We start from the raw sequence: 24,382 nt of genomic DNA, 5'->3' as shown, positions 1-24,382 counted from the left end.
ATTTTTTTTAAGGGGGGGGGGGGGGGGGGGGGGGGGTCTGTTCCTCAAATTTATCTATTCCCTTAAACAGGACAGTTTTTTTTTTTTTTTGGCTGGTTTGGTTCCCGGTCATTTTTTTTTTCAGGACAGTTCAATCCACTATCCCACAGGTGACAGTGGGCCTCAAACCCCCCCCAGTCATGGGCGTGCTTTTCCAGGAGGTGGAGGATTTCGTCTGGAAGCATTGGATGGACTCCCCACAAGTAACCTTGGGCCACATTTTCCCCGGATAGGTGAGTGTTTTTCTGGGAGCATTGGATTGTTGTCCTGGACCCTGAACTTTTTTTTCCTTGGCTGACCTAACCTCCAAACAGTTCCTGTTCCCCTGTGGGCCCTGGAGAGCTGCTCGACCTCTGTGTTCTTCGCTGTGGGCTCTGGGTGGTTCTGTCCTGCCCCGTTTAGTCGCCAGGAGGCGCTCTTTGAGGGGTGGGGTGGGGGGTACTGTCCTGGTCTGCTTTAGTCCTTGGCTCTTTTTTAACCTTGTGTGTAGTTTGTCTGTTTTTCCACCAGATGGCGCACTGCAGAGCCGAGGCACACCTGCAACTCATCTTCTCCTCGTACCTGAAGCTCATGAGCGGCTCATCAGGAGCGGGTAACTTAAACCCCGGTTTTAAGCTCAGTCTTTGCCAGATTCTTCCATGTCCTTTCCTGAGGCCAGATTCATCCATGACCTTAACCTCATCTTTCCTGCCGCTTCCATGCGCTCTGATGTTGAATCTTTGCGCAGCTCATTTCAAGGTAACCTGGCCAGCTCATATTCCTGTATTAGAGCTTGTTGATTTCTCTGGTGTTTCCAGACACTCTCCTGCGTGGCTTCCATGTCGCATATGCTCCTGGCTGCATGACTATCTGCACCACGTCACTTTGGACCTCTCCGGCTCTCAGCTACAGAGTGCGCAGCTCTGCCACGCTTCAGTTAAGTTCCTTCATGTTCTGTGGGATTCCGCTGTCACGCAACTCCTGTCTGTGCATGATTAAGAACTGTCACCAAGAACTATTTCCAATAACTGTTTTCCAAGAACTGTATGAACTCTGATATTGAGCCACAAGAACTTTCCAAGTCGTTTCTCAGTCAAGTCCTGCTTAATTGGAACTGTGTTACCAGACACACAGCACTTGACCTCTGACCTCTGAAGATAACTCATGAACTGTGAATGATTCCCGAACAGCAAACCTTATTTCCTAGACTGTGAACATTATTTCCAGAACTGTGAACATTCCTGTTTTAAGCGTACAGTGAACTGCTTGTTGTTAGATTTGATTAGTGAGGACGACGCCACTGAAGCGCCGACGATGTAACCACCAACGTGCATGAGGAGGCGGGGCTGGCAGGTGTCTTTGTGTATGTAGATCCAGATGATTCCACGAGAGATACTGCAGCCAGACGCACTGAAGCTGAGCTGGCAGGAGCAGCAGAAGATGTGGAGGTTTCCAGGGCGGATGGGATCATGGTTCTTTTGGTCAGAACCACAGGTCGTGACTTGCACGTTCCCAAAGGCCCAACTGGCAACTTAGCGATCTTGGACTGTCCCAAAGGACTGCTGGGTATGGCTGCCAGCGGGAGGTCAGGCAAAGCTGGTGCATCGGTATTCATTGACAGAGCAATCTCCGAGGCAGGTGCCAGCGATGCCGGCTGGGGCGCCCGTTCTTTCCGAGGCGCAGGAACTGGGATGTCGTGGAACTGACGAGCTGCGGTGCTTGAGACCGGGACGTGCTGCTCCGCTGGATCAGAAGGCATGACTTGGGACATCACCCGGCTTCTTCGTGGAGCAGGTTTTGGAGGAATCTGGAGCGAGGCTGGCTTCACAGAGTGCATTTCTGGAACTGACGGCAGGAGGTAAGTGGTCAGCTTCTGTGTTTCCGCATGCCGATGAGGTGCAATGGCGGCATCTGAGAGTGTGATTATACGTGGTTCATCACAGTAAGCGGCAGTAATTTCAGACTCAACCAAAAAGTCCATCAAGTCTTCTATACATCGAGGCACCCAACCCTGCTGGAACTGCGTTTTAATGTCCTTCAGTTCTGGGAAATTGATTAACAACTCAGGCTCAGAATAAATGATCTGTTCAAGAGCTGAGAGAATCTTCTGTGTGCTCCACTGACTGCGGCAGTCCTGATACTGAAAATATAAGTCCTGTATTTTAAATAATACAGTAGCCATGTCCTGGAGTGCTGTCTGCTCTGACTCTGAATTATTATCCTCTTCCATATCAACCCAATCAGTTTCATCATCAGGCAGGTAGGCCTCGGGGTGCTTCATTCAATCTGGGAGTTTTTGTTCACAAAAAAACATCATCTAGGCTCAGTAGCTCAGGGAAAAAGTCAAAAAGCCATGGGTGTGAATTCACCAACTCCCAGGCTTGCTCCAGATAATCAAACTTTTCTGTGGGTGCATAACAGTCATGAAAACAGATTTAAAAAAAAATGAGAGGTCAGAAAAAATCCTCTTCGTCTCCTGAATGTCTGGATTCGTGGCAAAAGCATCTGTGGATGGAGTGGAGCCTGTGGGGACCATGTTATGACCAGTTTCTTCTGTCAGGACGGGCGGCTGCCCAACAACCATAGTGGCTGGACTCGCAATGCAGACTCCCAAACACGGCTTTGGTGTGAAAGAAATCTTTGTCTTTATTCCAGGCTTAGGTTCGGTGCACAGGCAATCAAGCAGCGAAGCGTAGGTACAAACAGGATCAGGCATAAATGCAGTCATGGTACAGCAAGGGTCAGAGGCACAAGCAAACACAGTTGTCAGGGATGAAGCAAAAGGCGTGGTCGAGGAATACAGAGCAAAACACGATACATGGCAAGGCAAGAAATCAGGACTGAATACAAAGGGCTGGGATGTGTTCATGAAGCGACAACAAACTGGCAAAAGTGTGGTTGCCAGAAGGAGATGAAATAGGTAGGTGTTAAGAAAGTGCACGTGAGGAGAAGATCTAGAAAGGGGGCGTGGCTAGTGAACAAAGGGTATGGATGGGGCAAGATGGTGAGGAAGGGAGTGTGCAAAATGAAGTGATGTAATAGACAAAGACACGTGAGCTGGTGCAAGAGCGTGAGTGAATGGAAACAAAACAGACTGAATCAAAGTGAGGGAAAAAACATAATGGTGCAGGATGTGGCGTGAACATAATTAACTGGGCGTGAGGGAAACTGAGAACTATGGACAAAAGTAAAATAAAAACTGAGGGCAGAATAACATAACCAAGAGCAGGGCATGAACATGAGAACTGAAAATGGAACATAAATACTTAAGCAAAACTAAACTAGGAAAACAAGGTGGTAAACAAGCTATAAGAAAAACAAACTACCTGAAAACAAAGCAAAACAAACAAGTGATTAACAATGATCAGTAATGCAAACACAAACCGGCAGAGCAAAACTAGAATGGAACTGGACAATGAATGAAAAGAATGAAAAGTAACAAAACAAAGTAACACAGCAAAACGAGAACAGAAAATAACCACATGATGAAAAAAATAACTAATACATCAAAGCTGGGGCAGGAGGTGAGCCAAAGGGAGAGGCAAAATAAGGAGTAAGGCCTAAACCCAGGCCGGGAATGACAGTTCTCAGACTTCCAAATCTGTACGTGTGTGCACTGCAGCTCCCAGAGGTTACACCACTACAATCGGGCCCTGACTTGGCTCAACAGGCCATCTAACCAGCGCAGCATTCTTCACTTGTTTATTGTAAATAAATCTCTTTTCGTTCACAACCAGTTCTGTTCCTTGCTCTCAGCATTTAAGTCCATCACCTGTAATGGTCTGGTTCCATCCGGACCCCTAACCATAACACTTTGCAGAGTTAAGGAACAAAAAATTCTTAGAAAACCACCTCCTGACAGCCGAAAGACATAGCTCAATTTAGACCCATTTTCACAATTTACAGGCATATATAGTTGCAAATCATCTGCATAACAGTGAAAACCAAAAACAAAAGAACGTAATAATTGACCAAGTGGTGCAAGATAAAGAGAGAAAAGCAGTGGACCCAAAACAGAGCCTTGAGGAACCCCATGCCTGACTGCACAAGGCTCAGACAGAACACTATTAAACAGAACACACTGAGATCTGTTTGATAAGAAAGATTTCAACCACATCAGCACCTTTTCCGAGATGCCGAACTGTTGTTATAATCTATCCATGAGAATATAATGATCGACCGTATCAAACGCAGCACTGAGGTCCAGCAACAAAAGAGTAGAAGCACGATCAGAATCAGCGTTTAACAACAAATCATTCACCACCTTTGTCAGCTCAGTCTCTAAAGGCAGACTGAAGATGTTCAAAGAGAGCTGTTAAATACTCAACAAGCTGATTGGAAACCACTTTTTCAAACACCTTTGATAAAAATGCAAGGTTTGAAACAGGTCTGTAATTTAATAGCCTATCAACATCAAGTCCAGGCTTCTTTAGCAAAGGTTTTACCACGGCAGATTTAAAACACTCTGGAAAAATTCTTGAAGACACCGAATGATTTAAAATGGATAAAATATATGGACTAGTGTATGCCAAAGCTCTTTAATAACCCAAGAAGGAAAAGGGTCCGAGGAGCAGGTTGTTGAGTGTGCTGGTGTAACAGTCTTTGACAGTCCAGGCATTGAAGGGAGCTGGAAATCCATCAGTGCCTGTCCACTATTAATAGGAGGAACAGGAGCACATGCTACATCATAGTGGTTAGGGTTAGGGTTAGTAGTTAGTATTTGCAGTCTGATGTCCTCAACCCTGTCATTAAAAAATGAAAGAAATTCCTGTGCTGTCAGTTGAAAGCAGCTGGCCACCTGATTGGTCTGGGTGAGTTTTGATACTGTATCATACGGCAGCTTTAAATCATGCCTATTACTCTCAGTTAAATGAGAATAGAATGATGCCATTGCAGCTGACATGGCAGACTGATATGCAGTCAAACTGCCCTTCCAGGTGTCATAAAATACATTCAGTTTGGACTGACACCACTGACGTCAAACGGAACTGAAATAACTGAAATGTTTACTGCTGGTGTAAGCAGTAGTGGGCACAGATAACCAAAAAATTAACTTTGATAACAGATAATCAGATAACTGAAAAGTTATCTTTGATAAAGATAAAACGATAAACCACCCAAAAATGTATTGAAAGTTACAGATAACCGAAAAATTCCAGTATTGTCTCTGGTACATTTGCAGCTACTAACAAACTGAATTTGACTTTTAACACCACGATCGCTTCTGGAAGCATCAAAAGTGACAACAGACCCAAACAATGAGCCCACACGTCTGTCTTTGAACATCTTGCCTCCTGCTGGAAGCTCTTGTTAACCAGGTGGCTTCCAGCACAGACGCAAGTTGAGAGCAGCCACAAAGCCCAACTCTCTACCAATCACAATGCTCTGGTCAGGCGGAGGTCTTGGAAAATAAAGCAGTGCTGACTTATGGTTTTGATTTATAAATAACATTAATACCGATAGAATAACTCCATTAATGTCAATGTCAAGTAAATATATAACATATATCTTTTAATGTTGAATAATGCACTAATTCTGAGGTTTTGTAACAAACACAGACAGATTGCAAAGGATTCTGGGTAAAATGTGCCTCTGCTAAACACTGATTGGTTCAGTCATTCATTATGTAAACCAACACGTTAATGTGATGTGTGTCGTGTGTTGGTGTTTACAGATAAATGTGCTTTTGTAAAATATTCCATTTTTTTATTTGTAAAAACAGGCATTTTTACGGAGCCCTGGAAGTGTCATTGCAAAATGTTTTGCATGTGGAGAGAATGTGGGCACATTTTATATTGTAAAACGTGCACTCAATATTGTCTTGACACATAAATGTTGGCTATTCGCCCTATTGATGTTTCAAATCCCGCAAAACCTTGGAGAGGTCACCGCACTGCGAGATCTCAGTAACATTGAGAACTGCACTGAGATGCTCTGATCACGCTGCACTTTAACCTCTGCACACAGACAACACCATTAACATCACAACATAAAACTATTTTTATATTGTGCCTAAAACTCTTGTGAATATATTCTCTGGGTTTATAGACGTTGTTATTGTGTTTGTTTTATGTAAACATGTGAGAATCACAGTCTGTCTCTGTTATTTTCAGTGGGAGCTGCTGTGAGCTACAATCGCTTCCTGATCATGTTGTTCTGGGGGAAAGTGAAGTTTGCTCTTTAACGTCTTATTGTTCTTTACAACACTGTTTGTCCTGTCTGAAATTTGGTTTGCATTTATTAAATTCCACGCAGATTAAACATAACAGACACGGATTATTTGTTATAATTGTTTTGGCAAGTTTTCAGGGTATCATGCAGCAGTCTCTTATTAATGTGACGAAAAGCATAAAAAATACATTTTTGTAGTATAATATTAATTTACAACTGTCATCGTGTTGATTCTCTATATGTTGTTGTCGACTGCAGCGACTCTCTGGCACGCAAGGGATTATGGGATATGTCAATAGGGCGAATGAACACTACTGGCCAGTAGATGGCAGCAGAGACCTTGAAAACTTGCCAAAACAAAATTCCAGATATTCCCTGTCTGCTACATTTAAGATGCGTGGAATTTATTAAACGCAGACACACTAACAATGTCTATAAACCCAGAGAATATATTCACGAGAGTTTTAGGCACTAGAGTTTAATGCTGTTGTCCATAGAGCCTGATCAGAGTGTTTCAAATGTATTTCTCATGTCGTGAACGTACTGAGATTACCCTAACCTACCCATAATGCACTGCTGGGCACAGCATATATCCACACTAAAACCTTAAAAATTAGCGCATTACTTTAAAACTAAAACATATATCTGATATTTTCACTTTAGAAAACTTCAGACACGACATTAATTTAAATAACTTGTCCAACATTAGTTTGGTTAAAAGTTGAACCATAAGTTAAAAATGTATGCCTCTGGATGACTTGGGTGATATTGCCCGTGTATCAGTATGGGGTTAAGAGAAATGAGTTTTTTTTTTTTTTTGGACCAGTTCTCCTTTGTCTTCAGAGGATGGAGCGGTTTCTTCTTAAAGCAGCTCTTCTCTGTTTTGCAGAGGGTAGATCTACACTTCAGCTATGAAACATTTAACAACTGATTTTAAGTTTTATAAATATTTGTAGCTGTTCAATTTTATTTACCACGTTATCAGTCCAAACATTATCGGCCAAAAATTTATCGCCAGATAATTAGTCCGATAATATACAATTATAGACTTTTGATGAGGTGTACCCGTGATTATGCGGACCTGGTCTGGATGGGGTTCACCGAGGCCAACCCCATCTTGACCAGGTCCGCATAATCACGGGTACACCGAAATTAAAAGTCTATAACTGTTTTATTATCTGGTAAACAAGAAAATTGGGAGTTTCTCAAACATACTAAAACTGAAAAATCAATCTCAAGTTTCAGCTCTTTATTATTACTGTCATACTGTACCAACAGGTCCAAAATACTTCATGAGCACAATCTCTAAAGCCCCTTTCACACCGGGGCTGCCTCGAGCTTCCTGTGGCGTCATGACGACGCAGGAATGTCTGCGTCAGGTGCGCGCTGCAGGGGGCAGAGAGGAGGTGAGAGCACAGAGTCTGCATGCAGGTTCTCTGCACAGAAGAATCAGAGTGCACTTTGGCTGCAGACAGACTGTGCACTCTGATTTATCTTCTAGTTTATATTTGTGCTGAGTTGCAGGTCTGTGCTCTGAGTTCTGTTATAGTTTCTTTCCTACTTTCAAATCAAATCAAATCAATTTTATTTATATAGCACCAAATCACAACAAACAGTTGCCCCAAGGCGCTTTATATTGTAAGGCAAGGCCATACAATAATTACAGAAAAACCCCAACGGTCAAAACGACCCCCTGTGAGCAAGCACTTGACGACAGTGGGAAGGAAAAACTCCCTTTTAACAGGAAGAAACCTCCAGCAGAACCAGACTTTGGGAGGGGCAGTCTTCTGCTGGGACTGGTTGGGGCTGAGGGAGAGAACCAGGAAAAAGACATGCTGTGGAAGACAGCAGAGATCAATCACTAATGATTAAATGCAGAGCGGTGCATATAGAGCAAAAAGAGAAAGAAACACTCAGTGCATCATGGGAACCCCCCCAGCAGTCTAAGTCTATAGCAGCATAACTAAGGGATGGTTCAGGGTCACCTGATCCAGCCCTAACTATAAGCTTTAGCAAAAAGGAACATTTTAAGCCTAATCTTAAAAGTAGAGAGGGTGTCTGTCTCCCTGATCTGAATTGGGAGCTGGTTCCACAGGAGAGTCTTTGACCACGAGATGCGCGTGTGAGATGCACGTGCACACGTGCGCGAACGAACCTGAGTAAATGTGGAGATATCTGGCGTTATACATGATGTGGACATGTCCTGTCAATCAGTCTGTGAGCAGGACTTTTATGGACTGTATTCAAACACATTTGTGAGAGAAGACCGAGGAGCTGCTGCAGCCAGCAGCGTTTCTTTTCTGTGCCCTTAGTTTTTACTGCATTGTGTACACGGCGTCGTCATGACAACGCACGATGCAACTCGAAGCGGGCCAAAGTAGGCGTTGTATCGCGTTATCGATAGAAGGCGTCGTTCAATTGGCTAGCACTACGCTGCACGTGAGGTTTACTCAGCTCTACCAGCAGTCAACTCGGCATGTGGTACAGCTCAGAAAGTGGCGAATGGGACCATCAGAAGTTGGCAAAATCACATACCATATAATAATGATTTTTAAAGTTATCTAAAAAGATAATTCGATAATGAAAACATTATCTTCGATAATTATCGGTTATTGGATTATCGGAACTGTGCCCACCACTGGGTGTAACCCAAACTATAAAGCAAAGTGGAAAGATATAGAAAAATATGTGGACAATATCCCAATAGAGAACAATACAATAAATTGAGAAGAATTATAGAGTTATATAAAATAAATAAACTACAGAAACATATGAACGCATTAAACTGGATAGCATATGTTACTAGTTTCAAACCTATTCAAGGGCTGGGATTTAAGCAATGGCTAATAAAAGGAATCACAACGTGGCGGCTGTTGGAAAAGGAGGGTGAACTAATGAGTTTTGAGGAGATGAAAAATAAATTTAGTTTTGATAAATATGATTTTTTTTTTCATTATTTGCAAGCAAGAAATGATTATAACAGGGAAATCAAAATGAATCCTTCCATGGAAGAGAATACAGTGATCAAAATGATGAATAAAGCATATATGAAGGAAAGATGAGACTTGTATTCAAATTTTTCCAAGCACTCATAATGAATACAGAACATAGACAGTGAGGAAAAGGAATTAACTACTGAAATAACCAGTAATGATTGGCAAAAAGTGGGAAAACCACCAAACAACCACTGGTTCTCAAAATGGAGGGAGTTTTCATGGAAAAACCTGATCCGCTTTTTTATTACACCTAAGATAAAAAGTAAATATTTGAATCAACTTCCATGTTGGAGAAACTGAGGATTAGTAAATATAAATCATAGCCATCTATTCAGGAAATGTTCAAAAATAAATAGCCACTGGGAAAACTTTGGCCACAATTAAAAAAATTGTTCCTATAGAAGGAATCGCGATGATGACACGCGCCAGGCGGGGCCACACCGGTAGGCAGAAAGCTGTTAATGCAGCCACTGACTGTGTGCACTTGGTGATCCATCACACGCTGACAGATCAGCGCCGTGCATAAAAAAAACACATCACATGCAGATGGATGACAGTGCATTTGAAAAATTTTAATTTTGCAGCATTTAGTCTCAAGGATCAGATGTGGTTTGGCTCAGAATTGTGTCCAGTACAGGTGGAAGATGGATCACATGAGCTCACCCTGTGTTCCAATAGAAATCACTGGTTCCAACACATCACATTAAAAACAAACCTCCCCTTCTGTATTTTTTTTCTTTTTTCCTTTGGTTTTCTCTGTGCAGCTCCACATTTAGGCGATAAGCTGTGACTTAAGTTATTATAAGGGGTGCAAACTAACAGTCTGATTTTCGTTTCATTTTGAAATCAAACACAGTTTAACACGTGCATAAAAGCGATTTTGCAGACAAACGGATGAACACAAAGTGTAAAGTTGGACTCACCGCGTCAAAATGACTGTAAGCCGCGGAAGAAATAAAACCGGCAAGAAGAAACACAGAGGAGACTGTCCAGGAACCCAGGGTTCGGTTCTAGCTGGTCTGGTGGCTTTCAGGTTGTTAAAATGTATAAATGTATGAATACATACATCACACACACACACACACACACACACATATATAATTTTTGGGAAGTCGTGTGATCCACACAGGTGTATGTACCGTGCGGGTGTACATAATTAAAGCTGCCACCTCCTTATGGTGGCTTTTTTTTTTTTGGTCAAAGAGAAACCTTTGGTTCATTGTTTTTTCTCCATCACTTTTTCAACCATGGACGCACATGCAGAACTGCATTTAATGACTCTGTCAACACAGGTGAACTGCAGCCTGCATGGTTGGGTAGGATTATTTTGAAATGTAATCCAAAAGTAATCCAAAAGTAATCAGATTACAAGTAATCCAAATGTATGTACATACATACATGTGTTCTTTCAAAGTAATCCTACTCAACCTTGAGCCTGACACACAATGTGCACACCGGCCAACTGTGCACCAGTGTGTTTTTTGGACCACGTTTAAAAAGTTCCTCAACTTCAGAGCACGTCCTGCTATGAAGGGTCAAAGTGATCAAAATTAATTGAAATATTGAATGTGGTAAATATGAACGCAGTAAAACAGAGTGTGGTAAAATGAAAGCAGTAAAACTTTGAATGTAGTGAAAATGAAAGCAGTAAAACAATGTGGTTAAAAGTGAAAGCAGTAAATACTGAATGTGGTTAAAAAATCAAAAGGGTAAAACTGGAGCTGATAAAAATGGAAGGTGTGAAGTACTAAACATGAAAATGAGTGATGTAAAAAAAACATCTGATTAATATTGCCCCTTTGAAAATTAGAATTGTTAAATTTGCATGCCATTAAAATGACTTAAAAATATAACATTGGTTAATTTAATTCACTGCCTCGATTTTAGTACCCCTACTTTACCCACTTCAATTGTATCATTTGCTGTACTCAATCCAATGTTGAATGTTTTCATTCACTGCCTCAATTTTAGCAGGTCCACTTTACACACTTCAGTTGTATCATTCACCGCGTCAACTGTGCAATTTTGCTCACTTCCGGTGGATCGGAATACGGCAGCAGCCACTGTTGGGACAGCGGAAATTTGTAGTCCAGAGCCACTGCGCATGTCACTGACCACGGGGTGGCGCCATTGGGAGTCGCAGGCGAAGAGCGCCCAAATCTAAAAGCGCTTTTCTACTTCACAAAAGTAGCACTACTCGGCTCGATTCCAGGCGCATCCTTTTCCACTACAAATAGTACCTCCTCGACATGGGCGGGGTCAGCAGAGCAAACTGCAGTGACGTCGTTTTATACGCGACACAAATATGAACAATGGTGGACTCCGTGTGATTGCTGCTCTGTGAGTTTTTAAGAGAAAGTTGCTGGCGACGAGACGAAACGCCTGAAAAGTACAGAAGACTTTGGGAATTCATACAATATGAAGATGAGAAGATACGAGCTGCTACAGACGAAGAGACAAAGCATGACGGTAAGCTAATCGTTAGCTCATAAGTAATAACTGCAGGCTGTCGCTATTAAGTATTAAAATTGTGGTTGTCAAAATAAAGCGTTAATTTAGACTAATTCATTACATCACCTATCACACCTTCAGTCACTTTGCTCCATTTTGTTTAGACGTCAGTGACTTGGTCTGTAAATAAAGACGCGTTTCTGAGAGCAATAAATGTCTTAGATGTCAATACTTTTTATACTGAAGTAACTTGCTTTGATAACTATTGTTAAAAATCAAACATGGGAGTTTGTGCATTTACTGACGTTCATGCACAAAATGTTAATTGGGTTTTAATGACCGTTAATTAACGTCGTCACTAAACTCGAACAGGTTAAAACGCATTAAAAACGTTTGATTTGTTTTTCATCCAGATTTTAATGTTCAATGGACAAATTTAAATATGAAATTTCATAAGATAATTATTAAAGGCGTCATATTGTGCAGAAAGAATCAGCCTCGAAACTCCCACAATTCTGTTTTTATAGGCATTCTTTATAATACAGCCTTTTATTGTCATTGTACACATAAATACAATGAAATTTGTCTGCATTTAACCCATCCAAATTACAGATAGACACTTCTCCCACTTTAAGATCAATTTACAGCTTAATACCTGCTTGATGTGTAACAGAAATAACCCACACCCTGTTTACAGATTATTAAATGCCCCAAACACAGATTTTTTTTAAAATATACCTGCAATTAAATGATTCATTTTGATTAACTAATCACAAACCCTGTAGTCAATTACATTATTTTTAATAACCTGACAGAACTAATTAAAATATGTATGTGTATGTTTCAGATGGTTTTCTCAGAGACACCACTGCAAAAGTTCATGCCACGGAATGGGATACCTGTCATCATTTGCCTACACGTTATGCACTGGTTATGTTTCACTGTGAATTTTGATTAAACGTTTGTACTTTTTGCTAAAATGTCTCCACTTTTGTGTAACATCACAAAACTACTTTTTGATTTGTAAAAGTTACCAAGGTTTACTGATTTAAATTAAATTCTAACAATTTGAAAAGCCGTTTAAGCAAAATCCAGTAGTAAAACAAGTTTTACATTTAACAGGGCCATAAATGTAAATGGAAGTAAACAGACAGTAAAACTGGTTGTTCAAAATATCTGAATTAATTACTTCTGGTTTGGTATAAGTTATCCAGCAGAATTATACACCACAGTACAATAGTTTGTGGTAAAATGTTACACCAGTCCCACCAGTAACCAGTCCCAGCAGAAGACTGCTACTCTCTGAGCCTGGTTCTGCTGGAGGTTTCTTCCTGTTAAAAGGGAGTTTTTCCTTCCCACTGTCGCCAAGTGCTTGCTCACAGGGGGTCATTTTGACTGTTGGGGTTTTTCTGTAATTATTGTATGGCTTTTGCCTTACAGTATAAAGCGCCTTGGGGCAACTGTTTGTTGTGATTTGGCGTGATAGAAATAAAATTGATTTGATTTGATTTAAAATTGAGGCAGTGAATGAAAACATTCAATCAATCAATCAATTGAATCAATCAATGAAAACATTCAACATTAAATCGAGTACAGCAAATGATACAATTGAAGTGTGTAAAGTAGAGGTACTAAAATCGAGTGAATTAAATTAGCCAATGTTATATTTTTAAGACATAATATGTATAAGATTAATATTTACCATAATGTGATTTTAATGGCATCCAAATTTAACAATTCTAATTTTCGAAGGGACAATATTAATCAGATGTTGTTTTTTACGTCACTCATTTTCATGTTTAGTACTTCACACCTTCCATTTTTATCAAGTCCAGTTTTACCCTTTTGATTTTTTAACCACATTCAATATTTACTGCTTTCACTTTTAACCACATTAATTGTTTTACTGCTTTCATTTTCACCACATTCAAAGTTTATTGCTTTAATTTTTAAAACACTCTATGTTTTACTGCGTTCATATTTACCACATTCAGTATTTAAATTAATTTTGATTCAAATTTCAAATGTATTAATTTATATAGCGCCAATTCACGTCAAAATCGTCTCAAGGCGCTTCACAACATAAAAAACAATTAAAAATTTAAAACACAATAAAAACAACCATAAAAGAAAAACAGCAGTAAAAGAATACAAGATTAAAAACACATCATAACACTAATGATAAAACAGGGAAAATAAATGAGTCTTTAAACGTGATTTAAAGGTCTCCACAGTGTCCGACTGCTGAATGTGTGCCGGCAGATCGTTCCACAGAGCTGGGGCACAATAGGAAAAAGCTCTGTGACCGGCAGACTTTTTATTCACCCTGGGAACACACAGAAGTCCTGCACCCTGAGAACGCAGGGCCCGAGCCGGTACATAGGGGCTTATCAAGTCAGCCAGATAGGGAGGTGCAAGTCCATGAACAATTTTATAAACTAAAATCAGTACTTTAAAATCCGATCTTGCAGAAACAGGAAGCCAGTGCAGGGACGCCAAGATTGGCATAATGTGGTCAAACTTTCTGCTCCGTGTCAAAAGTCTGGCAGCAGCATTCTGAACCAATTGAAGACCCCTGATCCTGGACTGCGGTAAGCCAGAGAATAGAGCATTACAATAGTCCAATCTAGAAGAGACAAATGCATGAATCAAAGTCTCAGCATCAACCATAGACAGAATAGGACGAATCCTCGCTATATTTCGCAAATGGAAGAAGGCAGTCCTTGTAATGTCTCTAATGTGGAGATCAAAGGACAACGCTGGATCAAAAATTACTCCAAGGTTCCTCACTTTATCCGTATGATGTATAACACACGGACCTAAGCTAAATGCTAGCTGATCAAATTCAATCAATCAATCAATCAATCAATTTTTTTATATAGCGCCAGATCACAACAAACAGTTGCCCCAAGGCGCTTTATATTGTAAGGCAAGGCCATACAATAATTATGTATTATGCCGATATCTCACTGGACCAAAAACCATAACTTCAGTCTTATCAGAATTTAAAAGTAGGAAGTTACTAGACATCCAACTTCTTACTGATGCAAGACAATCTTCCAAGGATTTTATGTGAGTAAGATTACCAGCAGTTATTGGCATATACAATTGAGTGTCATCAGCATAGCAATGAAAGGGAATCCCAAAATGCCGCAGTATATTCCCGAGGGGTGCTACATAAAGAGAAAAAAGCAAGGGGCCCAAAACGGATCCCTGAGGAACCCCAAACTTCATGTCTCTATGATCGGAGGAGGTTCCATTACACAATACACAGTAGGAACGACTGGACAGGTACAACGTCAACGTCAACCATGCAAGAGCAGTTCCAGTAATCCCAAAGTGATTCTCCAGCCTACTGAGTAGAATATGGTAATCCACAGTATCAAATGCAGCACTAAGATCCAGCAGCACCAGGACTGTAGTGATATCCGAGTCCATTGCTCGCAAAAGGTCATTCACTACTTTAGTAAGTGCTGTCTCTGTGGAGTGAAATTTTCTAAAAGCAGACTGCAGTGGCTCAAAAAGATTATTCTCAGTGAGGTAGTCCACGAGCTGTCGCGAGACTACTTTTTCCAGGATTTTAGAACAAAATGACAGATTTGATATCGGTCTGTAATTCTTCAATACACTAGGGTCGAGATTAGATTTTTTAAGTAATGGTTTGATCACTGCAGACTTAAAACACTTAGGAACAGATCCAGAAGTTAATGAGAGATTTATAATTTCCAGCACATTTGGTCCAAGAATGGGCCACAGGTCCTTAAACAGTTTTGTTGGTATAGGATCAATTAAACAGGTTGTGCTTTTAGTAGACGTCACGAGCTTCGTCAGTGCGCCTAGCAAGATACCATCAAAATCTGTAAATCTGGATACCACCTCAGTGGGCGCATCCACCTCCACAGCAGTATGCAGTGGTTGAGCCAAAGCCTGCTGAGATATACTTAACCTAATATCCTCAATTTTCTTCTCGAAGTAATCCAAGAAGTCCTGTGCTGAGAAAGGAGAGTGAATAACAGGTGGCTGTCCATGAATAAGAAGTGCTACAGTTTCAAACAAAAACTTGGAATTATGCTTATTTTTATTAATCAAATCAGAATAATAGGCACGCTTTGTAGCCAGTAGTGCCTGCTTATAATCCAAGACAGCATCTCGCCATGCAAGATGGAACACCTCTAACTTAGAACTACGCCATTTCCGTTCAAAACCTTGAGCCTTCTGCCTAAGGTCACGCAGGTAACCATTAAACCAAGGTGAGTATGCCTTGGGAAGGCGTGTCCTTAAGAGAGGAGGCACAACCTTGTCCAGTGTGGCCTTGAGTGCTGAGTTCAAGCCATCCGCAAGACTATCCACTGATTGAATATTCTCTAACCCCGAGGCCAAAATTTCAGGCAGTCTGGCTTCGAGTTCTATCATAATTGAAGGAGTAATGCGTCGCCGCAAAGAAAGACAAGGCTTTCGATCCACTAGGCGCGGCAACATAAATGCATACCTAACAAATGAGTGGTCAGAGATCACCGAGGCAAGAGGCAAAATGTCAGTGTTTGTGACAGCAAGGCCACATGTGAGTACCAGATCAAGGGTATTTCCACTAGTATGCGTTGAATCCTGAATGCATTGCTGGAATCCCAGCGCATCCACAAGTTCCATAAATGACTTGCAAAGGGGATCAGAAGGCTTATTTATGTGAATATTAAAATCACCAATAATCAAAATGTTGTCCACACTAGCTGACAGGCTAGAGATGAATGCACCAAATTCATCTATATGGGCCAGGAGGCCTATAAACAGTGACAACATGGCATGACTGATTTCCATACTTCTGACCCTGACAATATGTAGCATCATGGGCAGAGCAGAGAGTCAGATGCTCAAACGAATTATATTTATGCCCCCCGACAGTCAAGAAGGTAAACTTGGATTTATAGATAAAAGCAACACCCCGCCTTGCTTCGCACGAGACGTGACTGAATGTGTACCCTGGTGGGCAGGCCTCATTCAGAGGAAGAACAGCTGTGGGTTTGAGCCAGGTTTCCCATAACCCAATCATGTCTAAATGATGATCCATAATTAGATCGTTAATCAACAGCGATTTTGAGGACAAAGATCTGATGTTAATAAGACCCAAACTGAAGACTTCTGTCGGTTTGACAGACTGACATCTTTGAATAGGCCTGAGTATCTTAAAATCCACTCCACGTTTTCCATCCAGCGCCCGGAGAGTGTCAAGAACCGCTGTCGTCACATCAGGACTACAATTCCCAGAAGCTGCAGCGCTCTGATGACGTGGGCGCCGAGCGCCAATGCGCTCAGCTGACCAGATTACCAGCACAGAGGACCCAGTTCGATGGAACACAAACTTTCTACGGGAGCCTCTGTGGACACAGCGACGTCGGCGGAACAAGCCAAGCTCTCTGATAGCGAGAATGTCCTGAGGGACATTATTGTTGTTCAAGCTTCATAGCTCAGCTGCAGAGTAGCTTAGCATCACGCCAGCCGAGGGAGTGAAATGCGGCATCGTACAGCGCAAAGCAGGCAATAAACAATCAAAGATAACTAAAAATGCACACTGAAGGACCAAAAACCACGTTAAGTACATATCCAAAATAAAAATTACACTCAAGCCACTAAAAACCGAATTACACACGAGAAAACTGGAGAAAATCAGACGAGCGGCGAACACACAACGCCAGCAATGTCACTTGTTTGATCACTTTGACCCTTCATATCCTGCTGCTGCACTCAGCCCATACAGATGGAACCAGACAGCAGAAAGAACTCAGACATCAGTAGGCTGATAACAGCGATCCCTCACGTGACCACTGATAAAATAACTGTATGTCTCCAGAAACTTGAAATCCTTCATGGACGTCGTCTCCAAGATTGAATTTCTCACAATATCGCTAATAATATATTTTCTAATAATATATTTTCTCATCGCATCTGCTTGGTGTCTGGAGTTTTCTGTCTACTGGTCTGTGTGCGCATGTGCTGGAAAAGGCAGAAGTAAATAACATCAGCGATCCCTTCTATATAATATAATTCACAAGTTTTAAATTCAGAATTGCATCAGAAATGACAGACATTAAAATGCATCAGCAAAGCAAATAGTAGAATTTAAACTAACATCATTTTGGATGGCACTTGGACATGGGGGAGGGGTGAGAGAGGCAAACCTGATTGCATTTGATGGATGTCTAAAAAATGTAAAAATGTGTATTAAGTTTTGATGATGAATTGTTGTGGTTTCTATCATGGTTATCACCAGGGATGGCTGGCATAAACGGGTTAACAGGGCTAAGTGATTATTGATGTATTGTGATAGCTTATCACAAAACATCAGTCATTTTATAATTAAATAGTGAGGTGCCCACCCCTAATGGTTTAGATTATAAATTGATGTGGTTTCTGTTGTAATTATCAACATGCTGTATTGTGACTATATGTGTGCAGTTTTTAATTTTTTTTTTGTTGTATCCTTTCATACAGTGGCAGTCCAGACGAACTTGGTACCTCCAAAGAAAGTGGGACCAGGTATGCTTCAGTCTAGCCTGGTTCATGCCAGTGTGGCCACCATGCAGAACCCCATGGGCTGCCCTGTTCCACGGCTCTCAATCTGCTCACGTCCTGCTGCTATGGTGGGCAGTATGGAGGCAACAGCTGATGGTTCTGCCCCTTTCACCATGATGAAATTGAAAACCGTTTTGGCTGTTTTTGTTGTGGTGGTTACATATCTGGTGGCTGGAGGCCTAGTGTTCCGAGCACTGGAACAGCCCTTTGAAAACAACCAAAAGATCACTATCACTGCGGAGAAAGCAGCCTTCCTCCAAAAGCACCGCTGTGTGCTGCCAGAAGAGCTCGAGGCCATCATCAAGGTAAGACGGCACCTAACTTGCAAGTCAGTGCTCGATATTCCAGGATTTCCTCTGGTGTAGATTTGTTCCCAAGTGAGGGCTCACATTTCTTGAAAACTGAGCTTTCTTATTGATCTTCTTACATTCATGTTCCACACAAAACCCAAACTCTGCCGGACACCACTGAAGTTTGTTCAAACCAAACTGAAGTGCAGATTATTTCATAACATCTCTGGAAGTTAAAAGATCATTTTCAAAATATTTTTTTGAGTGTGGTGACCAAGCAGTTAGTGCACTTGTTAGTGCACTTGGAAAATGCACCGGTCTAGTCTTATTAGAGTAGACCGGTGCATTTTCCTTGGCATTTGACACTGTCGATCATAAAATCCTACAAACAAGACTGTGCAATTCGGTCGTTTTGTCAAGGACTGTTCTAGCGTGGTTCACCTCTTATTTGTAGGGTTGTAGTTTTAGTGTCACTGCAAATCAGATCATTTCTGACTCTGCCAGTTTGATGTGTGGTGTACCCCAGGGTTCCGTTTTGGGCCCAATTTTGTTTCTGCTCTATGTTTTCACTTTGGAAAATTTATCCAGGATTTTGTTGATATTTCTTATCATTTATTTGCTGATGACATCCAAATTTACTGCTCATTTAAAGCCTCTGAGATCCAGAAATTGGACTCTTTACTGAACTGCCTTGAGAAAATAAAACAATGGCTCTGGGCAAATTCCCTACAGTTAAATTTGGATAAAACCAAGGTGCTGGTGGTTGCCCCCGAAGATGTCATTCCAGGGATTAACAGTATTTAGGTCTTTTGAGCTCATCTGCAAAATCAAGCGTTCAAGTGTTATCTTCGATAAAGAAATGTCATTTGAGCATCATTCCAAGCAGCAAACCAAAAACCAGTTGAGGAAGATTTCCAAACTCAGATCAACTGTTTCAAAAGATGATCTTGAGTTGATTATTCATGTGTTTGTATCTTCTCGTTGAGACTACTGCAACAGTTTGTTTTCCTGTCTAAACAAAAAGGAGCTGTCCCGTCTGCAGCAGGTCCAAAATTCTGCAGCAAGGCTGCTGTCTCACTCGAACAGAAGGACTCATTTTTCTCCTATTTTAAAGTCTCTTCATTGGCTCACAGTGTCGTTTCGTTTAGAGCTTTGTATGGCCAGGCTCCCTCCTACATTAGAGACCTGTTATGTCCCTACACTCCCGCTCGGAGCCTGAGGTCAGTGGATCAGAACCTTCTGATGGTCCCTCGTACCCATTTTAAGACCCGAGGAGATCGCTCCTTCCAGGCCGATGCGCTGAGGCTCTAGAATGATCTCCTTTTGTCTCTTTGTTCACTGGACTCTGTTAATGTTTTTAAGAGCAAACTTAAAACCCATCTGTTTCCCCAGGCATTCAAACCATAGCAGTGAGAGGGCTCTTTTATGACCACTGTGTGTGTCTTAATGTTATTTTATTGTGATGTTAATTGTATTTTTCACAGAATTTTTATCTGCGTGTGCCTTTTGTAAAGCACTTTGTGACTTTCTTTGTCTGTGAAAGGTGCTATATAAGTAAAAATTACTTACTTACTTACCTAAGCCCCCCTGACATGAGCATGCCTTTGACTCACGCAGTAGCACGACGTGTGTCGTGCTGGAGAGTAAACTCGTCTTTAATGGGTGCAGACAGGACGCCAGAGGGGTGCCGGTGCGTGCTATTGCGCACAGAGAATTTTGAAATGGTCATGCGTCATGAAGTGGGTACCCCAAAAAGGTGGATTTGTCACACCTGAAAATTTTTTGGGGCCAAAAAATTCAAAATTCATAACCAAAAACCAGGCCTATAATAGCAAATAAGGTGTCAATTTATAGCTTTGGATCTTTCCTTTCAGATGGTATTAAACTCACACCTCTCTGCAGCTTCTCTCCCCCTGCCATCCCCTTATTACCCCATCCCCGTAGAGACGGTGCCTGCTCCCAGACCACCAATAACCAGCAAAAATCTATTTAAGCATAAAAATTCAAAAAGAAAAAATAATATAGCACCTTCAACTGCACCACAGACTAAAACAGTTAAATGTGGTCTATTAAACATTAGTCCCTGTTAGTAAATGATATAATAATTGATCAACATATTGATTTATTCTGCCTTACAGAAACCTGGTTACAGCAGGATGAATATGTTAGTTTAAATGAGTCAACACCCCCGAGTCACACTAACTGCCAGAACGCTCGTAGTACGGGCCGAGGCGGAGAATTAGCAGCAATCTTCCACTCCAGCTTATTAATTAATCAGAAACCCAGACAGAGCTTTAATTCATTTGAAAGCTTGACTCTTAGTCTTGTCCATCCAAATTGGAAGTCCCAAAAAACAGTTTTATTTGTTATCTATCGTCCACCTGGTCATTACTGTGAGTTTCTCTGTGAATTTTCGGACCTTTTGTCTGACTTAGTGCTTAGCTCAGATAAGATAATTATAGTGGGCGATTTTAACATCCACACAGATGCTGAGAATGACAGCCTCAACACTGCATTTAATCTATTATTAGACTCGATTGGCTTTGCTCAAAATGTAAATGAGTCCACCCACCACTTTAATCATACGTTACATCTTGTTCTGACTTATGGTATGGAAATTGAAGACTTAACAGTATTCCCTGAAAACCCCCTTCTGTCTGATCATTTCTTAACATTTACATTTATTCTGATGGACTACCCAGCAGTGGGGAATAAGTTTCATTACAGTAGAAGTCTTTCAGAAAGCGCTGTAACTAGGTTTAAGGATATGATTCCTTCTTTATGTTCTCCAATGCCATATACCAACACAGGGCAGAGTAGCTACCTAAACTCTGTGAGTGAGATAGATTATCTCGTCAGTATTTTTATATCCTCATTGAGGACAACTTTGGATGCTGTAGCTTCTCTGAAAAAGAGAGCCTTAAATCAGAAGTGCCTGACTCCGTGGTATAACTCACAAACTCGCAGCTTAAAGCAGATAACCCGTAAGTTGGAGAGGAAATGGCGTCTCACTAATTTAGAAGATCTTCACTTAGCCTGGAAAAAGAGTCTGTTGCTCTATAAAAAAACCTCCGTAAAGCTAGGACATCTTACTACTCATCACTAATTGAAGAAAATAAGAACAACCCCAGGTTTCTTTTCAGCACTGTAGCCAGGCTGACAAAGAGTCAGAGCTCTATTGAGCCGAGTATTCCTTTAACTTTAACTAGTAATGATTTGGCGCTATATAAATAACATTGATTGATTGATTGATTGATAATTTTAGAGATATTGTGCAAATCCAAAAAAGCAGTCCTACATATTTGTTTAATATGCGCATTGAATGACATATCCTGATCAAAAATGACTCCAAGATTTCTCACAGTATTACTAGAGGTCAGGGTAATGCCATCCAGAGTAAGGATCTGGTTAGACACCATGTTTCTAAGATTTGTGGGGCCAAGTACAATAACTTCAGTTTTATCTGAGTTTAAAAGCAGGAAATTAGAGGTCATCCATGTCTTTATGTCTGTAAGACAATCCTGCAGTTTAGCTAATTGGTGTGTGTCCTCTGGCTTCATGGATAGATAAAGATGGGTATCATCTGTGTAACAATGAAAATTTAAGCAATGCTGTCTAATAATACTGCCTAAGGGAAACATGTATAAAGTGAATAAAATTGGTCCTAGCACAGAACCTTGTGGAACTCCATAATTAACCTTAGTCTGTGAAGAAGATTCCCCATTTACATTAACAAATTGTAATCTATTAGATAAATATGATTCAAACCACCGCAGTGGAGTGCCTTTAATACCTATGGCATGCTCTAATCTCTGTAATAAAATTTTATGGTCAACAGTATCAAAAGCAGCACTGAGGTCTAACAGAACAAGCACAGAAATGAGTCCACTGTCTGAGGCCATAAGAAGATCATTTGTAACCTTCACTAATGCTGTTTCTGTACTATGATGAATTCTAAAACCTGACTGAAACTCTTCAAATAGACCATTCCTCTGCAGATGATCAGTTAGCTGTTTTACAACTACCCTTTCAAGAATTTTTGAGAGAAAAGGAAGGTTGGAGATTGGCCTATAATTAGCTAAGATAGCTGGGTCAAGTGATGGCTTTTTAAGTAATGGTTTAATTACTGCCACCTTAAAAGCCTGTGGTACATAGCCAACTAATAAAGATAGATTGATCATATTTAAGATCGAAGCATTAATTAATGGTAGGGCTTCCTTGAGCAGCTTGGTAGGAATGGGGTCTAATAGATATGTTGATGGTTTGGAGGAAGTAACTAATGAAAATAACTCAGACAGAACAATCGGAGAGAAAGCGTCACTGAAAGCAGCCAAAGATAACGATACGTCTTTGGAATGGTTATGAGTAATTTTTTCTCTAATAGTTAAAATTTTATTAGCAAAGAAAGTCATGAAGTCATTACTAGTTAAAGTTAAAGGAATACTCGGCTCAATAGAGCTCTGACTCTTTGTCAGGCTGGCTACAGTGCTGAAAAGAAACCTGGGGTTGTTCTTATTTTCTTCAATTAGTGATGAGTAGTAAGATGTCCTAGCTTTACGGAGGGCTTTTTTATAGAGCAACAGACTCTTTTTCCAGGCTAAGAGAAGATCTTCTAAATTAGTGAGACGCCATTTCCTCTCCAACTTACAGGTTATCTGCTTTAAGCTGCGAGTTTGTGAGTTATACCACGGAGTCAGGCACTTCTGATTTAAGGCTCTCTTTTTCAGAGGAGCTACAGCATCCAAAGTTGTCTTCAATGAGGATGTAAAACTATTGATGAGATACTCTATCTCACTTACAGAGTTTAGGTAGCTATTCTGCACTGTGTTGGTATATGGCATTAGAGAACATAAAGAAGGAATCATATCCTTAAACCTAGTTACAGCGCTTTCTGAAAGACTTCTAGTGTAATGAAACCTATTCCCCACTGCTGGGTAGTCCATCAGAGTAAATATAAATGTTATTAAGAAATGATCAGACAGAAAGGAGTTTTCAGGGAATACTGTTAAGTCTTCAATTTCCATACCATAAGTCAGAACAAGATCTAAGATATGATTAAAGTGGTGGGTGGACTCATTTACATTTTGAGCAAAGCCAACTGAGTCTAATAATAGATTAAATGCAGTGTTGAGGCTGTCATTCTCAGCATCAGTGTGGATGTTAAAATTGCCCACTATAATTATCTTATCTGAGCCAAGCACTAAGTCAGACAAACAAAAAGTCTGAAAATTCACAGAGAAACTCACAGTAACGACCAGGTGGACGATAGATAATAACAAATAAAACTGTTTTTTGGGACTTCCAGACTAAGAGTCAAGCTTTCAAATGAATTAAAGCTCTGTCTGGGTTTTTGATTAATTACTAAGCTGGAATGGAAGATTGCTGCTAATCCTCCGCCTCGGCCCGTGCTACGAGCGTTCTGGCAGTTAGTGTGACTCGGGGGTGTTGACTCATTTAAGCTAATCCTGCTGTAACTAGGTTTCTGTTAGGCAGAATAAATCAATATTTTGATCAATTATTATATCATTTACTAACAGGGACTTAGAAGAGAGAGATCTAATGTTTAATAGACCACATTTAACTGTTTTAGTCTGTGGTGCAGTTGAAGGTGCTATATTATTTTTTCTTTTTGAATTTTTATGCTTAAATAGATTTTTGCTGGTTATTGGTGGTCTGGGAGCAGGCACCGTCTCTATGGGGATGGGGTAATGAGGGGATGGCAGGGGGAGAGAAGCTGCAGAGAGGTGTGTAAGACTACAACTCTGCTTCCTGGTCCCAACCCTGGATAGTCACGGTTTGGAGGATTTAAGAAAATTGGCCAGATTTCTAGAAATGAGAGCTGCTCCATCCAAAGTGGGATGGATGCCGTCTCTCCTAACAAGACCAGGT

At 40.8% G+C, this 24,382-nt stretch overlaps 1 protein-coding gene across 1 annotated transcript in view; it reads left to right on the top strand.

Annotated features, from left to right (window-relative positions):
* Positions 1-24,382, top strand: part of kcnk10a (potassium channel, subfamily K, member 10a) — a 109,707-nt gene that overhangs the window by 12,467 nt on the left and 72,858 nt on the right. Inside the window, exon 2 of the mRNA XM_034162199.1 lies at positions 18,123-18,508. Within this exon, the coding sequence (XP_034018090.1) occupies positions 18,123-18,508 (386 nt within the window). The remainder of the gene's footprint in view (positions 1-18,122; positions 18,509-24,382) is intronic.

The sequence above is a fragment of the Thalassophryne amazonica genome, chromosome 21 (assembly GCF_902500255.1).
Source record: "Thalassophryne amazonica chromosome 21, fThaAma1.1, whole genome shotgun sequence".
NCBI classification, from domain to species: domain Eukaryota; kingdom Metazoa; phylum Chordata; class Actinopteri; order Batrachoidiformes; family Batrachoididae; genus Thalassophryne; species Thalassophryne amazonica.
The sequence above is the reverse complement of the archived record's forward strand: the minus strand, read 5'-3'. Positions and strand labels throughout refer to the sequence as shown.